The sequence below is a fragment of the Sapajus apella genome, unplaced genomic scaffold, assembly GCF_009761245.1.
Source record: "Sapajus apella isolate SASKATOON/1434 unplaced genomic scaffold, GSC_monkey_1.0 scaffold21, whole genome shotgun sequence".
In the NCBI taxonomy this organism is placed as follows: domain Eukaryota; kingdom Metazoa; phylum Chordata; class Mammalia; order Primates; family Cebidae; genus Sapajus; species Sapajus apella.
In genome coordinates, this window is record NW_022436961.1 from 4,127,134 (window position 1) to 4,151,618 (window position 24,485).

Below are 24,485 nucleotides of genomic sequence, written 5' to 3' on the forward strand. Positions count from 1 at the left end.
TTCCTTCCTTCCTTCCTTCCTTCCTTCCTTCCTTCCTTCCTTCCTTCCTTCCCTCCTTCCTTCCTTTCTTCCTTCCTTCCTTCCTTTTCTTTCTTTCTCTCTCTCTCTTTCGTTCTTCCTTTCCTCCTTTCTTCCTTTTTATTCCTCTCTTCTTCCCTTCCTTTCTTTCTCTCTTTCTTGCTTGACAGAGTCTTGCTCTGCTGCCCAAGCTGGAGTGCAATGGCAGCCGCAGCCTCCTGAGTAGCTGGGATTACAGGTACTCACCAACACACATGGATAAGTTTTGTATTTTTAGTAGAGACAAGTTTTGCTATGTTAGCCAGGCTGATCTGGAACTCCTGACCTCAGGTGATCCACTCACCTCAGCCTCCCAATGTGCTGGGATTGATTTATTTTCATTTAAGTATATACCCAGTAATAGAATTGCTGGGCTGAATGGTAGTTCTTTTTTAAGTTATTTGAGAAATCTCCAAGCTGCTTTCCACAGTTGCTGACCTAATTACAGTCCCCCTAACAATGTATAATCGTTCCATTTTCCTCATAGCCTCATGAGCATTGTTTTTTTTTAAAAAAAAAAATTATAATAAGAGCTATTTTGACTAGTGTGAGATTGTGTCTCATTGTGGTTTTGATTTGCATTTCTCTAATGATTAACTGGTTAGCTATACACAGAAGAATAAAACTAGATGCTTACCTTTCACCATATACAAAAATTAATTCAAGATGGATTCAATATTTAAACGTAACACCTCTGACTGTAAGGATTCTAGAAGAAGACCTAGGAACCACCATTCTGGACTTTGGCCTTGCCAAATAATATACGACTAAGACTTCAAAAACAATTGCAACAAAAACAAGAATTTACAAGTGAGATTTGATTAAACAAAAGAGGTTCTGCACAGCAAAAAACATCAACAGAGTAAACAGACAACCTACAGAAAGGGAGAAGATATTCACAACTATGTATCTGAAAAAGGCCTAATATCCAGAATCTATAAGGAAGTAAAACAATTAAGCAAGCAAAAACAAATAACCCCATTTAAAAAATGGGCAAAAGACATGAACAGACACTTCTCAAAAAAAGACATACAAGTAGCCAACAATATATGAAAAAAATGTTCAACAAAAATGAATCTTCAGTATTTATTTAAAAGTCTGGAGAAGGTGGCTTATACTTATGGTCAAGTGATTTATCTGGTCTCAAATGCTGGAATTTGGCTTATTTATTTTGCCACAAGCCACACTAAGAAACCATAAGACTCTCCTGTGGAGAGTCTTCACTGATTAACGAAGAGGATAGCAGAACGGATTCTCTCTGCAGGGCAGGATTCCAGCATGGGCAACATAGTAAGAACTCACTTCTACAATAGTTTTTTAAAATAGAAATATTAGCCAGGCATGATGGCAGGCCCCTATAGTCCCAGGTGAGGTGGGAGGATCACTTGAGCCCAGGAGTTCAAGGCTACATTAAGCCATGATTGCACCACTGCACTCCAGCCTGGGCAACAGAGCAAGACCCTGTCTCAACAATGACAACAAAATTATTAAAGGCAGACTAGCTACCAGGATGGGCAGATAAAAATGGTCTCTTTGGTGTTGACAGTTGGAAGAACAATTTTCTAGTATTCTTTCTTATTCTCCACAGTTATTTTGCCTGCCCATTCACTGGAAAAATCAGGTATAGCCAATGTTTACAGAAGTGAGACGTTTAAGAAAATAGTTGAAGTTCTGTTTTTTGATGTTCAAATTCCCACCACCCTTTCTACCTAATCCTGCAGGGCTGTAGATTGCAATCTAGGGTCTGTATCCTTCCAATGCTGTCCCTTCCTAAAAGTTTATATGTGAAACCACAACACAAGTAGTTTTGTGTTGACTACAAACAAGAAAGAATAATCAGCGTATGACTTTTTATTTTAAATATTTAATTGACAAACATCATATATATTCAAGGGGTACAATGTGACAATTATACATCTTTAGATATAGTCATGTTGCCGGGGGGGGGGTCACAGTTTCAGCATATGAATTTGGGGTGGGAGGGACACAATTTCGTCCATAGCAGTAGTCTTAAGGCAAGATATTCTAGGAGAAATAAAGAGGAATATTTAATTATGATGAACTCTTGAAGGGTAAGACAGCAATCATAATGCTGTATATATCTAATTACATTGCTTCAAAATATATACACCAATGTGAGAGAAAAAAAGGAAAAGAGATCATAATCATATTTAAGAATGGAAAAAACCAACCTACCTCAGCAATATAAAATTTATTTTGTTGAAGTAATATTTCTAAAATCTTATACCAAAAAGCAACAAAATACTAATGTAGACTATTTACCAAAACAAATAATATCGTGAGAAATAAAGCAGTGTCGATAAATATTAAATGATTGAAATCTTACAGAGAAAAGTGTCTGACCATTGTGGATTTAAATGAGAACCAAATAATAAGATTATCACTTAAAAATCTCTATAAAGATTTTCAAGTAAAAAATAAGATAACTCATTTTGAGCTAAATGACATTAAAAATACAGCATATCTAAAGTTACGGGATGCTAAAATGGCAGAGCTGAGAGGTGGTGCATTTATAGCTTTAATGTATAAATAAAATTAAAGTTAGTTTGAATGTAGATTATCTAACTCCATCTCCAAAGAGCATATAGATGGTGAGTTAAGCTGAGAGATGCTAGAAAGTAGGAAATAATTTTTAAAGATGATATTGGCTATCAACAAAATACAAAATATAATGAAGAAAATTATCAAAACTCAAACTGATATTTTGAAGATATATGCAATTTTATAGCAACCTACCAAAATGGATATCTTATTTCAAAGAAACTAAAAAAACAAATTCTCCAAATATTAGTTGAAAAAAGGGACATGATGACCACAGGTCCTACGCATATTACACATATAGGAAGGCATATCTTCAACCAATTAATGACAATAAATATGGATAAAATTTTATGAATAATACATTTTCTCAAGTAAATAGAAAAGTAAATCTGAATCACCATTGATCCATTGGTGTAGCTGAGTCTATAATTAAAACATTTTCCTCCAAAACAAACAAAAAATCTAGGCCCATATGACCCCCATAATAATGTCTCCAAAATATTTAATGCTTGTAATATGTTACTTTAGATAATGCAAAAGGAGGGGCTAATTCTCACCTTGTTTTATGATTTAAGATTTATGTTAACTATATGTTAACAGAAGGAATGCTGTAATATATCAAATGAGTATGGCATGGTGAACACATAGAAATTATTCTAGAAATGTAAGATGGGTTTTATATTTGAAAATTAACTATTATAATCTTTATTAAAAATAGTTGCAGGAAGATACATTTGATAAAATTTAGAACCTACTCATGACAAAAAAAAGGATCAAAAACTCTCAGAAAACTTAATATAAAAAGAGACACCTTCAAGAAATGTTTGCCCATTCTAAGATCATGAAGTTATTCTATAACACAGGTACGATTGTTTTCCCTTTCAGTATATAATCCACATTAATTTGTTTGGTGTAAAATAGGGAACAGAATCAGTTAGTTCACATTAGATGGTAATTGCTCCACAATAACTTATTTAAAGTTTAGTTTTCCTCCACAGAAATACAGTTCTGGTTTTGTTACAGAGATCAAGTCACCATATTGCTAGCCTCTTTCAGGAATCTTTTGTGGCCATTGGTGTTTTTATATGTCCTTCCAACAATATTACATTGTCATAATGACCCCAGCTTGATAGTGAGACATCAAAAATGGCAGTGTAAACCCTACTAGGCCATTATTCAAGACTCTTTTAGGTATCCCAGATCCTCTGCATTTCCATTTTAAAATCAGTTTGTCAATTTCAACAAAATTGTTTTATTTTTATTTTTTTTAATGGAAACTTTAGATGAATTTCAGAGAGATTAGTATCTTAACAATATTGAGTCGTTTTATCCACCAAATGCATAAATATATTGTGGAATATCCATATACTGTAGTACACTCCACAGAAATTAAAAGTACAGTTACACTCAAAATTAATGAATTAATAAACCTCTTTTTCTTTGTAAATTACCCAGTTTTAGGTATGTCTTTATTAGCAGCATGAGAAGAGACTAATATACTCTTTGAATTGGTGTGAACATCTTACCAGTTCCTTGAATAAATAATGAGTTAAATAAAACATAACATGTTCATTAAAGAAAAAAAGGAATAAATAGAATGTGGATACCTAAAATTAGAGATAAGAGTGTTCTTTTTCAAAACTTATATGTCAGGCACATTTTTAGGGAATATTCACGTTATGCAATAAAAGAAGTCTCAACAAATCCATACCTGTTTACAAATTTCTCAGCCTGGTGATTGGCATATAAAGAAGCCTAATAAATGCTTGTAGCTGTTACCATTTGAAAACCATGGTTCTAATCAGTTATATTCACCAAAAAAAAAAATTCTGCTTTACTGAATTTTTTTGTGCCAAAATATATATTTTTTAATTCACTGTTAAATATAGTTTTGCTTTATTGTCACTTGGTTTTCAAATCAGAGATAATAATAACAATGACCCATAGGAAATTCTTCCACTGCCTTACACATCTTTTAAAATTTTTTTATACTAGCCTGGACTGAACTGCATTCCCCCTGAATTAATATGTTGAAATTTTAACCTCCGATGTGACTATATTCCTAGATGAGACCTGAAAAGAGGTAATCAAGGTTAAATAGATGATAAGGCAGGGGGCTCTTATTCAATAAGACTGCTGTCCATATAAGAAGAGGAAGAGACACCAGAGATGAGGCTTTCCATGTGCACACAGAGGAAAGGACAGCAAGAAGGCAGCCTATTACAAGCCAAGACGGTCTCAGCATATGCCAACCAACCCTGCCAGCACCCTGATCTTGGACTTATAGAACTGCGAAATTCCATAGAACTGCAAGAAAATAAATTTCTCTGGATTAAACCAACAAGTCTTCTCTGGTATTTTGTTATGGCAGGCCAGACTGATTAAGAGAAATCCAAAGTGAGATGATCACAAAGAAAATGTAGAGAAATATCATCTCAAATGCAAAACCATGTCTTTGATCCTATAATGATCAAAGACATTTGAAAATGTCTTTGAAAGGAAATACAACGAAAGGAAAGATCAAATTATATGCAACAATACGAAGAGAGGGAATGCAAGAGCGACTGAACATGAAGGAAGAAAATATCCTGCTTTTATACAAATGTCTAACGTGAAATCATTGGATGTTGTTGTTTCCATCTTAGTGAACTGTAAGACATAACAGGAAAGAGGAGAAAAAGAGAAAAGTGCAAAGATGCATTTATTGTTTGATTAATAAGCCCTTTCTACAATATCTTGAAAACAAGATGGTTTAAAATAACTGTACCAGTATCAATACAGTATTTAACCACTTTAAATTTGGCTGGATCCTTCATTTTATTCCCAGTAGAATCATTCTTTCACCTTCTTCTTTTTCCCTCTCTTCTCCTTCTTTTCCTTCTTCTCCTTTTCATTCTTTTTTTTTTTTTTTTTTGAGACGGAGTTTTGCTCTTGTTACCCAGACTGGAGTGCAATGGCACGATCTCGGCTCACGGCAACCTCCGCCTCCTGGGTTCAAGCAATTCTCCTGCCTCAGCCTCCTGAGAAGCTGGGATTACAGGCACGCGCCACCATGCCCAGCTAATTTTTTGTAGTTTTAGTATAGACGGGGTTTCACCATGTTGACCAGGATGGTCTCGATCTCTTGACCTCGTGATCCACCCGCCTTGGCCTCCCAAAGTGCTGGGATTACAGGCGTGAGCCACTGCGCCCGGCCCCTCCTTTTCATTCTTTTCCTTTTTCTCCTCCTCCTTGTCCTCCTCCTTCTTTCTAACACTGTCTCTCTGAAAGCAGATGGTACATTCAAGTGTGGAAATTTGATAAACCGAGTTTTGATCCATGTGCATGCGAAATGTAGAGCCTTTGCTTTGCAGTACCTTCACAAAAGTAATAAAGAACTTTAATTGGTACCAAGTGTTGACGGAAGGAAGGGAGTCATTTTATCAGAGTCACAGAGAGAAGGTAGACCTCCCTTCAAAGATTCAAAGAGACATAATCACCCTCACAATGATATAATAAATACTTTGCTTTCATTCACATCTCGTTCTCTTCTCTCCATGAGAATAAATCAAGGTAAAAGTTGAGGGCAAAGCATCCCACTGACATAATCCATTTGTGCCATCTTCCTGAGCTAGACAGCATGGTAGAAAATGATGGGAAATTGACTTAGAGAAGCAAACAGAAGAAGCTAAAATGTATACCTAGAAGCCTATCATGAAGTATATTCATCAAAATGTTATTAGATATATTTAAAGGATTTGTGGATTTTTCTCAAAATTAATGTCCAAGTATGATCGAAATGCACTATAGTAAGCATCTTACTCTTACAAAGAAAGAAATTACAAAGATATTTTAGTTTTTCCAATAAAATTTAAACAATTGAAAGGTCAGAATTCTTATTATCCGTCATGATTACCATAATGTTAATTAATTCAATCAGTTAACTTATGAGTTACATGTATGAAATGGCTATATAAAATATTATGTTTGAGGAATCAATTTTTAAAAATTTTTAATTATTAGGAGTACATAATAGTTACATATATTTATTGGAGAGATGTGATATTTTGGTACAGGCATACAATGTGTAATGATTAAATTATGATAATTGGAATATCCATCACCCCAAGCCTTTATCATTTCTTTGTGTTAGGAACATTCTAATTCTACTCTTAGTTATTTTAACATATACCGTAAGTGTTGTTAACTAATGTAACACTATTGTCTTAGAAATCCTAGACCTTATTCTATTTAATTGTGCTCATTAACCTGTCTCCCCTTTATCCCCTACTTTCTACCACCATTCCCAACCTCAGGTAGTGACCAAATTACAAATTAAAATAATCTCTTCATAATTTGATACTATGTTTTTCTATGTGTTTTTCTTTAAATATTATCTTTTGTGAATAAAAATAAGACTGCAATGGTTTTTATATGTAGTTAACAAATTTCTGGAGCAATTTTTTTCTTTGTCTGAGGCCATCAAATACATCATCCATTTCATGTATTGGTAAAACTTCAGACTTTACTTTTCATAATTTTCTTGTATTTATAATAAGTTATGCCAACATGGATGGCACTTCCGGGGATAGCTTATTAGAGGTGCCTATTCCATTTTATCATGTGACTCTTTAATAATTGCATTGTTCTCCCAGCAAACAAAATAATGTACATTTATTTTTTTTTTTCAGCATCCCAGAACCATAAGTCTAGAATCACTTGCAGTTATTTTAGCACAATTATTGAGCCTCAGTATGGGGATCACTTATGATGACATTCACAAATGCCACTGCTCAGGAGCTGTCTGTATTATGAATCCAGAAGCAAGGTAAGATTTTTGACTTTTATACTTTACATATGTAGTTTAATGTAATTTTAATGTACTTAGTTTAAAAGTTGTTAAATAATAATGGTTGGCTATCAGATGTGACCAGGGACTCCAGGACCAAAATGTATATTCCAATGTTCATGATGCATATTTATCTCAATAGCACTTGTAATCAACTGTTACACTGGCTTTCTCTCATGTGATCTAACTACATTTATCAACATGCTTACTTGTATAATTTTATAATTTGATAATTTATAATTTGATAAGCCAAATGCAAGCATGAGATCACTACACAAAAAGTGTTTATTAATGTGAACTGGTCTGCATGTCTTTCCTTCACCTTGCCTTGGCTCAGCCTGAAGTCTCAGCATTTGTTGATTTCAGAGATGTTGCCATTGAGGTTTTTCTTTGTCAAGAGAGAAAGTCTTTTGCAGTATTCTAATCAGGTCTTAATGATCTAGTGATTTTATTTTTTTGCTGATATCAACATTATTCTTTATATATATATATATGTGTGTATATATATATGTGTGTGTGTGTGTGTGTATATATATATAATTGCATTTTAGGTTTTGGGGTACATGTGAAGAACATACAAGATTGTTGCATAGGTACATACATGGCAATGTGGTTTGCTGCCTTCCAACCCATCACCTATATCTGACATTTCTCCCCATGTTATCCCTCCACAAATCCCCACCCCCCACTGCCCCTCTCCAGTTCCCCCCAACAGACCGCTGTGTGTGATGCTCCCCTCCCTGTGTCCATGCGTTCTCATTGTTCAACACTCACCTTCGAGTGAGAACATGCAGTGTTTGATTTTCTGTTCTTGGGTCAGTTCGCTGAGAATGATAGTTTCCAGGTTCATCCATGTCCCTATAAAGGACAGGGACTCATCATTTTTATGGCTGCACAGTATTTCATGGTGTATATGTGCCACATTTTCCCGGTCCAGCCTATCATAGGTGGGCATTTGGGTTGGTTCCAGGTCTTTGCTATTGTAAACAATGCTGCAATGAACATTTATGTGCATGCGTCCTTATAACAGAATGATTTATAATCCTTTGGATATATACCCAGTAATGGGATTGCTGGGGTCAAATGGAATTTCTATGTCTAGATCCTTGAGGAATCGCCACACTGTCTTCCACAATGGTTGAACTAATTTACACTCCCGTCAACAGTGTAAAAGTGTTCCTATTTCTCCACATCCTCTCCAGCATCTGTTGTCTCCAGATTTTTTAATGATCGCCATTCTAACTGGCGTGAGATGGTATCTCAATGTAGTTTTGATTTGCATTTCTCTAATGACCAGTGATGATGAGCATTTTTTCATATGTTTGTTGGTCTCATATATATCTTCTTTTGTAAAGTGTCTGTTCATATCCTTTGCCCACTTTTGAATGGGTTTGTTTGTTTTTCTCTTCTATATCTGTTTTAGTTCTTTGTAGATTCTGGATATTAGCCCTTTGTCAGATGGGTAGATTGAAAAATTTTTTTCCCATTCTGTTGGTTACTGGTTCACTCTAATGATTGCTTCTTTTGCTGTGCAGAAAATCTGGAGTTTAATTAGGTCCAACTTGTCTATTTTGGCTTTCATTGCCAATGCTTTTGGTGTTTTAGTCATGAAGTCCTTGTCTATGCCTATGTCCTGGATGGTTTTGCCTAGGTTTTCTTCTAGGGTTTTTATGGTATTAGGTCTTATGTTTAAGTCTTTAATTCATCTGGAGTTAATTTTAGTGTAAGGTGTAAGGAAGGGGTCCAGTTTCTGCTTTCTGCACATGGCTAGCCAGTTTTCCCAACACCATTTATTAAACAGGAATCCTTTCCCCATTGCTTGTTTTTGTCAGGTTTGTCAAAGATCAGATGGTTGTAGATGTGTGGTGTTGCCTCCGAGGCCTCTGCTCTGTTCCATTGGTCTATATCTCTGTTTTGGTACCTGTACCATGCTGTTTTGGTACCCGTACCATGCTATTTTGATTACTGTAGTCTTGTAGTATAGTTTGAAGTCAGGCAGTGTGATGCCTCCAACTTTTTTCTTTTTGCTTAGAATTGACTTAGCTATGTGGGCTCTTTTTTGGTTCCATATGAAGTTTAAGGTGGCATTTCCAGTTCTGTGAAGAGGATCATTGTTAGCTTGATGGGGATAGCATTGAATCTGTAAATTACTTTGGGCAGCATGGCCATTTTCACGATATTGAGTCTTCCTAACCATGGGTCTGGGATATTTCTCCATCTGTTTGTGTCCTCTTTTACTTCCTAAGTCTTTAAGAACTTGCTTTATGTATCTGGGTGCTCCTGTATTGGGTGTGTGTATATTTAGGATCGTTAGCTCTTCTTGTAGCATTGATCCTTTTACCATTATGTAATGCCCTTCTTTGTCTCTTTTGGTTTTTGTTTGTTTAAAGTCTATTTTATTAGAGAATAGGATTGCAACTCCTGCTTTTTTTTCTCTCTCTCTCCGTTTGCTGGTAAATCTTCCTCCATCCCTTTATTTTGAGCCTATGTGTATCTTTGCATGTGAGATGGGTTTCCTGGATACAGCATACTGATGAGTTTTGTCTTTTTATCCAATTTGCCAGTCTGTGTCTTTTGATTGGAGCATTTAGCCCATTTACATTTAGGGTTAATATTGTTATGTGTGAATTTGATCCTGCCATTTTGATGCTAGCTGGTTGTTTTGTCTGTTAGTTGATGAAGTTTCTTCATTGTGTCAATGCTCTTTACCATTTGGTACGTTTTTGGAGTGGCTGGTACTGGCTGTTCCTTTTTATGTTTAGTGCTTCTTTTGGGAGTTCTTGTAAAGCAGGCCTGGTGGTGATGAAATCTCTGAGTAGTTGCTTGTTCGTACAGGATTTTATTTCTCCTTCGCTTATGAAACTTAGTTTGGCTGGATAGGAGATTCTGGGTTGAAAGTTCTTTTCTTTAAGGATGTTGAATATTGGTCCCCACTCTCTTCTGGCTTGTAGGATTTCTGCTGAGATATCTGCTGAGTCTGATGAGCTTCCCTTTGTGGGTAACCTGACCTCGCTCTCTGGCTGCCCTTAGCATTTTCTCCTTCATTTCAACCCTGGTGACTCTGACTCTTATGTGCCTTGGGGTTGCTGTTCTTGAGGGATATCTTTGTGGTGTTCTCTGTATTTCCTGGACTTGAATATTGGCCTGCCTTGCTAGGTTGGGGAAGTTTTCCTGGATAATATCCTTCAGAGTGTTTTCCAGCTTGGATTCATTCTCTCCAACACATTCACGTACATCTATCAAATATAGATTATGTCTTTTCACATAATCTTATATTTCTTGGATGCTTTGTTCATTTCTTTTTACTCTTTTTTCTCTAATCTTGCCTTCTCTTTTTATTTCATGAGTTGATCTTTGACCTCTGAAATCCTTTCTTCTGCTTGGTCAGTTCGGCTATTGAAACATGTGTATGCTTTGCGAAGTTCTCATGTTGTTTTTCAGCTCCATCAATTCAATTATGTTCCTCTCTAAGCTGTTTATTCTCATTAGCATTTCATCAAATCTTTTTTCATCATTCTTAGTTTCTTTGCATTGGGTTAGAACAAGTCCTTTTAGTTCAGAAAAGTTTGTTATTACCCACTTTCTGAAGCCTGTTTCTGTCAATTCATCAGACTTATTCTCCATCCAGCCTTGTTCCCTAACAAGGCAGGCCAACTTTGAAGTCTAGGAAATACAGAGAAAGCCACAAAGATATTCCTCAAGAAGAGCAACCCCAAGGCACAGAATCATCAGATTCACTAGGGTTGAAATGAAGGAAAAAATGCTAGGGCAGCCAGAGAGAAAGGTCAGGTTACCCACAAAGGGAAGCCCATCAGACTCACGGCAGATCTCTCAGCAGAAACCCTACTAGCCAGAAGAGAGTGGAGGCCAATATTCAACATCCTTAAAGAAAAGAACTCTCAACCTAGGATTTAAAATACAGCCAAACTAAGTATCACAAGCTAAGGAGAAATTTTAAAAAAAGAAGAAAAAAAAGCCGGCTTTCTTTATTAGTACAGGTGTGTCCCAGCATTTAGAAGTTATGTGGAAGAAAGACGACAAATGAAAAAGAAATGGGGCACTTTGGAGAGTAGGAGCTTAAATAAGAGAGAGCAGTGTCAAATGAGAGCCAATAAAATATTATGGATTAGTAATTTACTTTTACTAAAACATTTACGTTCTTATACAGTTGACTTCCCATGATCAGAGATTGAAAGCTTTGACAATCACAGAATTGGGAATTTGGTCTGTTGTGGAATGCTGTTATATAGGTTTATTCTAAGGGTAGATAGTTTATGGAAACTCTTGCATTAAAATTTGAAGTTTGATGTGCCTTTAGTCATTTCAGTGGTGTGAAGATCTTTAGTAACTGCAGCATCGAAGACTTTGCACATTTTATTTCAAAGGAGAAGTCCCAGTGCCTTCACAATCAGCCTCGCTTAGATCCTTTCTTCAAACAGCAGCCTGTGTGTGGTAATGCGATTCTGGAAGCAGGAGAGGACTGTGACTGTGGGTCCGAAGAGGTGGGTACTCATTTGGGAGGTTATGCACTAGAATTGCAGCAATTACTTATTAATTAAAGTGTGAAACTGCCATTTTCCTTAATTTGTCAAGCTAAATTTTCTGCAAATGAGTCAGGAGGACACGTAGGTATTATAACAACTAATGAGTGGACTTACATATATTGGTATAGTGGTCCTTTACTTTGTAGATCTATGTGAAATTTGTATGAATATACAGGTAATTTTCTTTTATTTATTCCAGCTTTTTTGAGGGATAGATGACAGTTTTAAACTGTATATATTTAAATCATATAGCTTGATTGCGTATATGTGTACATGTTGAAATATCCACTAAAATTTAGATAACTAACATATCCATAATCTCACATAGCATTTTATTTCTTCCTTTTCCTTTCTAAAAAATTTTCCTTTCTGGTGAGAACACTCAGAATCTACCTTCTTAGCAAAGTTCAAGTATATGATATGATATTGTGAACTGTAGTCATATTTGATCTCCAGAATGTATTCATCTTGCAGAAGTGAAACTTTACACCCCTTGACCATCATCTCCCTGTTTTCCCCTCCTTGAGGTCCCTGGTAAGCAACATTCTATTCTCTCAAATAGTAATTTTCAAGGCCACTAATTTCATAACTGAGTTGATGTAGGTTCAATCTCTTCCTCTTGAATATTTAAACCTAAAATTTAAACCTAGTATTTAACATAAATTCCTTTGCTGTTCATAAAGAGAGATCTAAAGCTTTCACTAAGGAGCAAGAAAACCTGGACAGCACATTTATGGTCCTTGAAAATTTTAATCCAGGTCAATATTTAAGTCAAAACAATTTGTAACATACATAATTAAGAAGAGCTAATTTTCCCAAACAATAGAAATCTTAGATAAAGTACCTGGGTTGAAGGGAGGTGAAGAGAGCAGAGATAATGAGAATGAAATGAGGGAGATATTAAGACTCACAGTGAATGGCACAGACTCAAGAGAATCAAGAAAACTAAGTAGACTTCATTGTGCCTTACAGTGGTCACTCATGTAGCGCCCCCCAAACATAAAAGTGTGTTTATAGATCCTAAGATGTGTGATATATATATCAGATGGAGTTTCACTCTTGTTGCCCAGGCTGGAGTGCAATGGCGTGATCTTGGCTCACCAGAACCTTTGCCTCCTGGGTTCAAGCGATTCTCCTGCCTCAGCCTCCCAAGTAGCTGGGATTACAGGCATGTGCCACCACATCCAGCTAATTGTTTTTACTTTTAGTAGAGACGGTGTTTTTCCATGTTGGTCAGGCTGGTCTCGAACTCCCCAACCTCAGGTGATCCACCTGCCTTAGTTTCCCAAAGTGCTAGGATTACAGGAGTGAGCCACCGCACCCAGCCATATGTGTGATATGTTTTTAAAAAATTATTCCTCGTCACCTACTTGTTTCTGCTTGGCTGAGTTTGAATGGAAACATTCTTGAAAATTTCTTCTTCAGTTTGACAGTAGTGTATCTAAGCTCTCTAAATGTTATGTAATTGAGGCTTAAACCATTGAGATATAACTTTCCCCTCTAGAATTACAGTAGATAGCAGTAACAGTGACAATTCTTAAAACAGCTGCAAAAAATACTGACTACTCTGTGTCCAAGTAAGTATCTTGTTATTACTCATATGAAGACTACTAAATCCACGATTTATTTTTGTGTGATTTATCACATTTTTTTCCAATTTACCCTATTTTAAATTTCTGCATATTTTAAAAATAAGTGTGTGTGTGTGTGTGTGTGTGTGTGTATGAATGAATGCATTGTCTTTTAGCCTTCTTCTTACCTATTGCCTTTCTTAACCCTAGTAATAGAAGTTTGAAAAGCATATTCACTGGGCATAGATGAACTAAAGCATAAAACAAGGCATAATAAGATATGAGTGAATGATATAAAGGTGAAAACTTCAGTATTCTCACAAGTAACATCATTTCCCAGACTGTAATTAGAGAATTAAAACTGACATAAATCAACAATATATGCCATAAAATGCAGAAACTTGTTAAAATATTATAGATTCAGAAGGCTCTAGTAAGACGTAGTCACTAAAATAGAGTTTTTAAATTATAATTCTTGTTTATTTTATGTCTTGTATCTAACTATCTCTGCCTAGAAGAGGCAGAGCTCTTCTCAATGACTTAACTATGGTGGACCCCAGGGCTTCAGAGAACCCTTTCATCAGTGTAACCAAGCCTATGCTAGCAATATGAACAACACAAAGTCTGGCAATTAGTAGGTAATTAATAAATGTCTGTTAAGAAATGAATAAGAGGTTTTATTTATTTTTCTCTTTGCCAACATGTAAATTAAGCATCATCATGTGTATGTTACATATTATGTTGTCATCATGAAAATGTCTGCCCAATGTGAATAAAAGTTGGAAAATAGTTTAGAGCATTGGATTTACCTTACAGAATTGTACCCTTATCAGAGCAACATGCTGTGATGGTGCCACATGTAGATTGAAAGCCGGTTTTAATTGTGCTGAAGGACCATGCTGTGAAAATTGTCTAGTAAGAGCTTTTTGAAAAATTTCAATATTATCTACATAAGTAATTATCATTATTATGCTTATGTATTCACATTCTGCTTAATTCAATATCATTTACTTCATCCCAACAGTTTTTGTCAAAAGAAAGAGTATGTAGGTCTGCCTTTGACGAATGTGACCTCCCTGAATATTGCAATGGATCATCTGCGTCATGTCCAGAAAACTACTATGTTCAGACTGGGCATCCCTGTGGAATGAATCGATGGATCTGTATAGATGGAGTTTGTGTGACTGGGGATAAACAATGTAGGGATGTATTTGGCCAAGGTATTTGTTATCATTTTATTTCTTAAATATGTTTTTTTTTTTGGAAACTTAACAGAAATAGATGCTGATACATGCCCAACAATGATTGTGACTTTTAAAATGTCACTTTTAGTTTAAATATTCTAAATAATTCTTGAAAGAGAAGAATATGGCCAGGCATGGTGGTTCACACGTGTAATTCTGCACTTTGTGAGGCCGAGGCAGGCTGATCACCTGAGGTCAGGAGTTCAAGATCAGCCTGGCCAACATAGCGAAACCCTGTCTCTACTAAAAATACAGAAAATTATCCGGGTGTGGTGGTGCATCCCTGTAATCCCAGCTACTTAGGAGGCTGAGGTTGCAGTGAGCTGAGATCACGTCACTGCACTCCAGCCTGGAAGACAGAGTGAGACTCCAACTCAAGAAAGGAATGTATATCTATGCAAATAATTGGCAAATGAGATTGTGGGGCTGACTAGGCAAGTCTGAAATCTATAGGGCAAGGCGATTAAAAGGGCAAAATAGAAATTTTGGGCATAAATTGAAGCTGAAGTCCACAGGCAGAATTTTTTTTCTTTTTCAAGGAAGCCTGCTTTAAAGGTCTTTCAAATATTAATAATTGAATCTGGCCCATCCACATTATCTAAGATCATCTTTCTTAAAATAAACTTATAGACTTCATCACACCTACAAAATACCTATAGAGCAATGCCTAGATTAATGTTTAATTGAATAACTTGGTACTATAGCCTAACCAAGTTGACGCATAAAACGTATCATCACATCGCCTTTCAGCAGTTTCTCCTGGATAACTAAAATTCACGTTGAGCTGTAGATTTTGGCTTTAGTTCTTTGTTTCGGACTATTTTTCTGTCTACCAGCAATGACTTGCTACCCTAGCCAAGGTTAAAATTTTGACTGCTTACCCATAACGAGCTTTGCAGATGACCTCTGTTACTTTTCGGCTCACTACAGCATCTGTGGGTTGCAGCCGAGCTCTGAGTCTGTCCACTCTGGTAGCGAGCCTTTGTGCTGCAGCGTTGTTATGTAGTGGTTAAGTCTTCCTGTCAAAGATTTTTGACTAAGTCCGTCAAGTAGAGCAGATGGAGGTTATGAGAAATAAACTGCTTTTTAAGTAGGTTGGATCTTAAGAGAATTAAAATTATGCAGATTATGCATGTGGATTGAATGATGGGAGGGTGAATGAATCAGTTGTGACTCCAATATATTTCTGGTCTGGGGAAATTATCAAGTAAAACATAAGATAATTGGTTAGTGGTTTGACTTGAAAAGACCTTCATGCTAAAACTGTTTATGAACAAATAAGTCAATTATGTGTAAAAAGTTTCCTACATATTAACAGATATTGGCTTATTATAAAAACTTACTTAAAATATATTTTAATTAAATTAAAATACTTAAATTACTTAACTACAGGTTAAGCTAAAGCTCTGGAGTATGTCTAGGATATGTCTGTGGATAGCAGACAAGAGTCCTTTCAATTGTTAAACATTTCATTGAAGTGGTTTTGTATTATCTTAAATCTAGTTTTTATTTTGAATGTTATGACTTTATTTTGTACAATATCTTAATCCATTTCAGAATTTTAAGTGCATTTGTTATTTATTTTTAATTAATATATGTTTAATATGACTAAGCACGCCTTTTTATTTTCAGAAGCAGAGTTTGGTCCTGCAGAATGTTATTCGTACCTTAATTCGAAGACTGATATATCTGGAAGCTGTGGTAAAGTTGATTCGAGATACACGCAGTGTGAGGCTGAGTATGTTTTCAGGAATTAATCTTAGAACCTCTATTTATCATCTTATATTTGAAAATAACATAAATAATTAAGATTATATGTAAGGAAAATATCCCCGAATATAAATACCATGTTTATTCAAATTATAAATATCATAGACAAAGAAGTCTGTATTTATTCTCTCCTGTACCCAAAGTATCATTTGTACTTTGCCACAAAGTGTTTAATTTTCATACAGGTACATTAATTACCCATCAGTAATCATTTTTATTATGCATGCTGTTACTTTATTTTTTACAAAGGATGACAATCCTTGTAGTAATAAAGTGAAAATACATGAATTTTTACTATTTAAGAAGCAAAGTGTGGTATTTAAGAACGTGTGCTCTACAGCCAGACATTTTGGTTTTAAATCCTAACCCCACTCTTGTGACCTCGGGCATGTATTTCAGCTTTTTTATATGTAAAATATGCACATTAATAACACTAACATCACTGGTTTGGTGCCAGTGGGAAACATAGACGCTCTATGAAAAACACTTAGGCTGGTGACTGATACATAGTATGTACTATAAAGTGCTAATTATTAGCTGTTACTATTATTAAATACATTAGAACTAGAAGGCCGGCCGGGGTGGCTCGGGCCTGTAATTTCAGCACTTTGGGAGGCTGCATCACCTGATTGTTAGGAGTTAGAGACAGGCTAGCAACAAGGTGAAATCCCATCTGTACTAAAAATACAAAAATTAGCGAGACATGATGGCGCAGGCATGATGGCCGGTGCTTGTAATGCCAGCTACTCGGGAGGCTGAGGCGGGAAAATCGCTTGAACCCGGGAGGCGGAGGTTGCAGTGAGCGGAGATCGGATCACTGAACTCCAACCTGGGCGACAGAGCGAGACTCCATCTCAAAGCTGAAGAAAATAAATAAATTAGAACTGCAATGTTACAGAGACCCATTTCTTTTTTGTAAAATTTAATGTTGATTTATTTCAAAGGTAAAGTAAAACTCCTGTAACAAACTTTCTAGTTTTCATGAATAGTGCAAGGAATTCCCTTACGCCCTTTGCTTAGGTGTACAGTTTGTTTACATTTTCCCCATTGCTCTACCCTTCTGTTATTCTAACTCCTCTCTCCTCTCTTCATAATTATTTCTTCTGAACTGTTTGAGTGTAAATTGAAGACTGTGCTTGTTTATTTCTCAATAAATCAGTGTGTTTATCTTGAAAATGAAGATGTTTTCTTACATATTATAGCTATCAAACATGACTCATGTTAAAATTTCATTTATTGTTTCAATAGAGTAATTTTAGGCTATTTTTCTTGTTCAGGAACAAGCCCAGTGTCAGATATTTGCGTTTACTCATTGTGTGTGTGTGTGTGTGTGTGTGTGTGTGTGTGAGAGAGAGAGAGAGAGAGAGAAAGAGAGAATGACAGAGAGAGAGAGAGAGAGAAAGAGAGAATGAGAGAGAGAGAGAGGGAGAGAGAGAGAGAGAGAAAGCGAGAGCGAGCAACTTCGCTCCCGTTCACCCAGGCTGGAGTGCAATGGAGTGATTTCGGCTCGCTGCAACCTCAGCCTCCTGAGTTCAAGCCATTCTCCTGCCTCAGTCTCCCGAGTAGCTGGGATTACAGGCGCCTGCCACCATGACCAGCTAATTTTTGTATTTTTAGTAGAGACAGGGTTTTGCCATGTCGGCCAGGCTGGTCTCAATCTCCCACCTCGGCCTCCCAAAATACTGGGATTACCAGCGTGAGCCACTGGGCCTGGCCTCTCATAATGTATTTTTTAGAGTTGTTTAGTTTGAATTTTTTTTCCTTTTAGTTGTGTTACTTTTTATTAATTTTTTTTGTTTTGTTGTAATAATACTGGTTAAGTAATTTGTAGAATTTTCCCACAATTTAGGTTTCGTTGATATTTTTCATAATTATATATAAGTTATGCATTTTGGCATGTTTGTCACTGAAGTGATATTGTTGTGTCCTTGATTTTTTTAAAGGTACATGCCATTTTCTTTTCAGTATTAGACATTTTAGGTTAAATGTTTTGATAAAGTAATTATTCTTTAAGTCTTTCAACTGTGAAATTATTATTTTTCCTTTTGTGTTTAATATGTAATTTTGAAGGAGCTATACTGAGGCTCTGGGCATATTCTGTTTCTCCTCAAACTTTCACTAACTAGTTTTAAAATCCATTAGTGATTTTCTAATTGTGTAATTGACTTTGCCTTTATTAGTCAGAAATGTAGGAAGAAGAATTCACTTCTCTATTTTTATTTACTTACCTATATGTTTATGTATATAAGTTCAGACACAGTAATTATTATTTTATTCAATAGGATAGAATACATTACTATCATCGTTTATTTTGATACTTTCTCAAATTGTCTTAATTTTGACTACTGGGAATCCCTTTGAGTTTGTTAATGTGTCCTTTTCAAAAGTCTGTATGACTTTTTAATAACTTCCAAATTTTTCTAGCACAAGGAAAGATGTTATAGGCAGCATTGTACTTCTTCTACTTCTGCTCTGGATTCAGCTATTTATCCAAGGAGCCTCGGTTCCTTTTCTTAGAAGATGGTATTTGAAAATAAATACCCAAGCACAAGCTGTGTGCACGTCTGCTGTTTCTCATTACCTCTCAGGCCTATCAATCAACGGTGCTAGGACATGCATTTCATATATACACATACATGTATCACATATTCATTTATATATTCATTTATTTAAATCTGTGCATTTAAGACATTAACTTAGTGATAATTCTAATTCCAATTAAGTGCCATAAAGTACAACTTAGAAATACAAGTTGCTTCCTCATATACTCAAGTTCCACATGCACAGACATTCGCTTTATAATTGCTAAAGCATATACTGACTAAAGGAAAACTTCTAGCTGGTATAACTATATTTTCCTTTCATCCTTGATTCTTTTTATGTTACCTGGGTTAAAGCGCTTCTCTGTGGAATGCAATGTCTGGGTAGAATTGGTGTTGGTATCCAGTGATTTATTTACCCGCTCTGTTATATTTTACTTTTTCTTTGTATGTTTAGCATATATTTAAACTTTATATATCATATAATATGACTAATACATAATAGAAATTGCATTCACTTTTGCTTTTCTGAAGGCTAGATTTTTGAAATGGAAGAGATTTAACATAGCTGGACTCAAACTGTAAACCAACTCTGTCTGTGAGCAGCAGCTGAAAACATTGTTCATTTCTGTATGCATCCAGAAGATGCTTTCCATATGCTCCCTGTATTCTTCATCACGCATACTTGATTAGTTCAGTAGTCATCCAGGTTTTAGGCTGAGTATAAATCTGAAATTTATATTGAGATTTTAGTTCTCAGTCTAAGTTTCCAGTCATCTAATTGATATTAGGCTCATGTTTTAATTCTGTCCTTGGATTATTCCAGCTAAGAATCTTCAGTCTTGGATGTGCTTTCATAAATTATTAAACAAAGCCTATCTACAGAATATCTTGTGCTGCAGTTTCCATTCTTAAAGCTCAGTTATATAGTCCTTCCCTTTCTAGTTACATTCCAGTGCCTTCCAAGTATAAGCATGTGTGTTTCAGATTACAGTTCTACCTTACTACAATGCCTTCCAACCAAAGACCACCAAGAAGGCAGCTGTAGTAGAACAAGTGGGGTTTTTCTACATGTTGAGTGGTAAGAATGCACATTATAAGAAATTGTGGAGCATGCCAGTTTAGAGATTTGGACTTGTGTTAAGTGATTTTTAAAAAGCTTTCAGGAATTAGATCTTTGCTCTAAAATAGATGTTTTTAAGTAGAGATATATTGTAGTAAGATATAGTAAGAGATATATTGTAGTAAGATACACATGATTGTGTATCTTAATAAATCTTATATATGAAGAGGGGAGACTAAAGTGAAGTTAAAGCTGTAATTGCTAACGAAGCAATAGTCACACCTATTAGTTGAATCATGAGAATGTACAGTAAATTTGTGGTTTGGACAATGTTTATGTTTCTCCTCTGTGTTCAGACATGATCTATGAAGTGAACTTGCTTTTTCTCTTAATCTTTCATGATCACAGAATGGCTGTGCCTAAGGTTGATGTTCTATGAAATTACTTACTGTTAGGCCGGGCACAGTGGCTCACCCCTGTAATCCCAGCACATTGTGAGGCTGAGATGGATGGATCACTTGAGGTCAGGAGTTCAGGACCAGCCTGGCCAACATGGTGAAACCCTATCTCTACTAAAAACTACAAAAATTAGCCAGGTGTGGTGGTGGGTGCCTGTAATCCCAGCTACTCTGGAGACTGAGACAGGAGAATCACTTGAATCCAGGAGGCGGAAGTTGCAGTGAGTCAAGATCATGCACTCCAGCCTGGGCAACAAGAGTGAAACTCCCTCTCAAAAAATAAAAATAAAATAAAAAAATAAAAAACTACTTAACGTTTAACAGGTGTGCACTATGAGTGCAGGACAGCTTTTATCAACTCCAAGCCCTTGCCTGGGACACCTGGACACTTCAGGGACTGGTTTGCTCATTTTTGTTTTCTTCTTTTGGCCAAAGGGAGAAAAGTTCAGGCCATAGGAAATTGCTCCAAGACATCTAGATTTTCATCACTGCTGAGATTTTGATAATTAGGAGGCTATTTAGACAACATCTGTTGTCTATCTCAACATATGTAGTTGTCCTAGGGTCAGTCTCTCTGCCTGCACGGTTTCCTGAATCTTCTGATGTCGCAGTGGTCATATGGTAGCATTTAAGATTCCAAACAAGATGCATGGGCCAAACAAAAATCTTACAGTTTGTAGCATGTACTGTAGGCAAATGCTCACATTAATCTATAGGACATACTCCTTATGTGATATACATAGCGATAACCCTACAGTATTAGTGACTGTTTTTGTTAATTAATGTGAGCGACCTTGAAATTTTCATTTTAAAATCACTCAAAAGGTGAACAGATGTTAAATTCATGTTTAGCTTGGGTTTGATCTTGTTTCAGATTCAAAGAAAAGTGAAGGAATGACAAAAAGTTGTCGGGCTAACTAGGAAATATTAGGCTGGTGCAAAAGTAATTGTGGTTTTTGCCATTAAAAGAGAGGCAAAACCCATTATTATTTTTGCATCAACCTTAGTTCATAATTACTAAAATGTTCAGTTGTCATTGACAATTTAGGCAAGACCCTTATTTATTTATTTTGGTGTTTTAAATTGAATTGCATATATCCTTTGTTTAAATATATCTGTTTTACATATAATATTCTTGTATTTCTCCAAATTAAAATTAATGATTTTTATTTATGGATAAATTATAGAAATCTGCAGTGTGGAAAATTAATATGTAAATATGTAGGGGCATTTTTATTACAAATTCCAAGAGCCACTACTATTTATGCCAACATAAGTGGACATCTCTGCGTTGCAGTAGAATTTCCCAGTGATCATGCAGACAGCCAAAAGATGTGGATAAAAGATGGAACTTCTTGTGGTTCAAATAAGGTAGGTAGTTTTTTATTCCTGAATAATTTCCCAATATTTTAGGCTCTGCTCTTTTTTGAGATGGAGTCTCACTCTATTGCCCCAGTGGGAGTGCAGTGGTATGATCTCTTCTCACGGAAACCTCCGCCTTCCAGGTTCAAGTGATTCTCTTGCCTCAGTCTCTTGAGTAGCCAGCATAACAGGTGGTTCCACCATGCCCAGCTAATTTTTGTATTTTTAGTAGAGGCTGGTTTCACCATGTTGGCCAGGCTGGTCTCAAACTCCTGGCCTCAGGTTATCTGCCCACCTCAACTTCCCAAAGTGTTGGGATGACTTGTGTGAGCCATCGCATCTGGTGTAGACTCTGTTCTTAAGTGATACATAATTAGTATTTTCTCTCAGAATTTAAGTGTAGATTCAATACAGAAAATTGGAAAAAAAAACTTTAAAAATAATACTTGTAATCATTGGTTATTTAGTACTTTTTTCATTGAAATTATGTATATTTACTGAATTGAAAACCATATTGTTCATTCACTGTATTTTATTAAATTATCTCCTATTACACAGAGAATACATCTAATGTCATAAACTATCTTTTGATGTAATTATTTTAAAATAGCCATTAAAATAATATATGCCTATTGTAAAATAATATATGCCTGATGAAAATAATAATCCAATTCACAGAGTAAAGCAAAAATCTATCCAATTTGCATATCTGAGATAGAATTAATGTTTTCATTTTTACAAATCTCCCATCAATTTTTCATAGACACACGCACACACACACACACACACACACACACACGGAATTGTAGAGTATTTATCTATCTACATATCTATCTTTCCTATTTTGCATTCAATATGGTACCTGTGCATACATATCAACATTTTTTGCCTTTCTAGATTTTTTAATTATATAAAATATGAAATACTTATATATAAACAGATATATACACAAGGAGGTGCAAGCTCAAATTAATCTCGTGTTTAATTTATAAAGCCTCTCTGGCTTAATAAGTAACAGAATACAACAAATCCCTTATTGAAGAAAACAGGGAAAGGAAAACTATATTTGACTTTGGAGCAGAAGATATTTTTTGTGAATGAAGAGTAAACCAAAAATGTCCATATTTTGGTTGTAACCAAGCATAAATAAAATCTATTAATATTTTCACATCTTAATTGCATGTCGTTGTGAATGGGTACATATTTAAAAATATATTTATTTGATAATTAAGGAAGTATTTGCCATATAAACTGTACTTTTGTTATAACCTAACTTTACTAATATTCGTTTAGAAAATTAGAAGGTAAGAGTGTTTACAAATGAAAAAACTGGCATTCCAAATTCTCACACAAAATCTAAGTAACTTAAAAAGTTTTGTAACACATTTGCTTTCATTAAATTTACTTTGAAAATTTTGCACCAAATTGATTTCCAAGACTATCTTAAATTTTAAATTCTCCATTGTTTCTAAAGAGCCTAAAATATGCTATGTGAGGTAGGAATTGCACAGGAAACAGGAACCAGCAAGAGTGGCTTAGAGAGTTGGTAATTTTTTTTCCATAGTGCAAAGTAATTTTGGAGATTGCCCATCCAGAGCAGTTACTGGGTGCCATTATGGCATCAATGATCCAGACTCAGTCCAGTTTTTAGCTGTAGATCTTATACTGTGATCCCCTTTCATATGGCCTTGAAAATGGTTGATTGGAACTCCAGCTATATCCACATTTCAAAATGGTTGATTGGGAGAAGCTAAAGGAATAATGGGTGCACATCACAATTAGTAAACAGGATGAAGGATGTATGACAGGCAGTGCCCTGCCACAGTGTTCATGGCAAAGATGATGTCCCATCAAGTAGACATCTACTTCAGCAGCTTTAAAACATGCTACTGTGCATCATAAAAATGCAATACATAATATTGTCAGAGAAGTTTCTGCTCCACTGCGTCAGGGTAGAGATTTTGGGAAGTGGTGACCACAAAACTTTGCCTTCATCTATATCATCTATTGTTATCTATTAGCAAACAGTGATCAAATTAGCTGCACGTTGATTGCCCAGGCTTGTAGCCCGGGGAAAGATTTCAGCCCTGCACACCGCTGCCTAGATATAAACTTGGTACTGTTGGTGGGGCATAGTGGGAGTAAGACTGGCCATTCTGGCTGAGTGAGAGCTCAGTGAGGCCTTTCACTGCCGGCTTCGCCCCACTTCCATGGTGACTTGTACAAGGCAGCATAGGCAGCCATAATGCCCTAGGAAATATAACTCCATTGGCTTGAGGATAACACCCCCATCTCTCACAGGGCCACAGAAAGCCCCACCCACTGGCACCCAACCAGTCATGTTACTGTTATTAATGTGCATATTTTACATATAAAAAAGCTGAAATACATGCCCGAGGTCACAAGACTGGGGTTAGGATTTAAAACCAAAATGTCTGGCTGTAGAGCACACGTTCTTAAATACCACACTTTGCTTCTTAAATAGT

General features: G+C 35.7%; 1 protein-coding gene across 4 annotated transcripts in view; it reads left to right on the top strand.

The window, feature by feature from the left end:
• The window catches only part of ADAM2 (ADAM metallopeptidase domain 2), a 73,081-nt gene that overhangs the window by 36,608 nt on the left and 11,988 nt on the right, over positions 1-24,485 (top strand). The window contains exons 11-16 of one of the 4 annotated variants that reach the window (XM_032288129.1): positions 7,290-7,426; positions 11,766-11,949; positions 14,379-14,477; positions 14,587-14,782; positions 16,439-16,544; positions 21,825-22,008. In XM_032288129.1, coding sequence (XP_032144020.1) covers positions 7,290-7,426; positions 11,766-11,949; positions 14,379-14,477; positions 14,587-14,782; positions 16,439-16,544; positions 21,825-22,008 — 906 coding nt within the window. Of the gene's footprint in view, positions 1-7,289; positions 7,427-8,672; positions 8,703-11,765; positions 11,950-13,697; positions 14,478-14,586; positions 14,783-16,438; positions 17,271-21,824; positions 22,009-24,485 lie in introns of those variants that run through there. The other 3 variants (XR_004271950.1, XR_004271948.1, XR_004271947.1) reach the window with 3 other exon arrangements.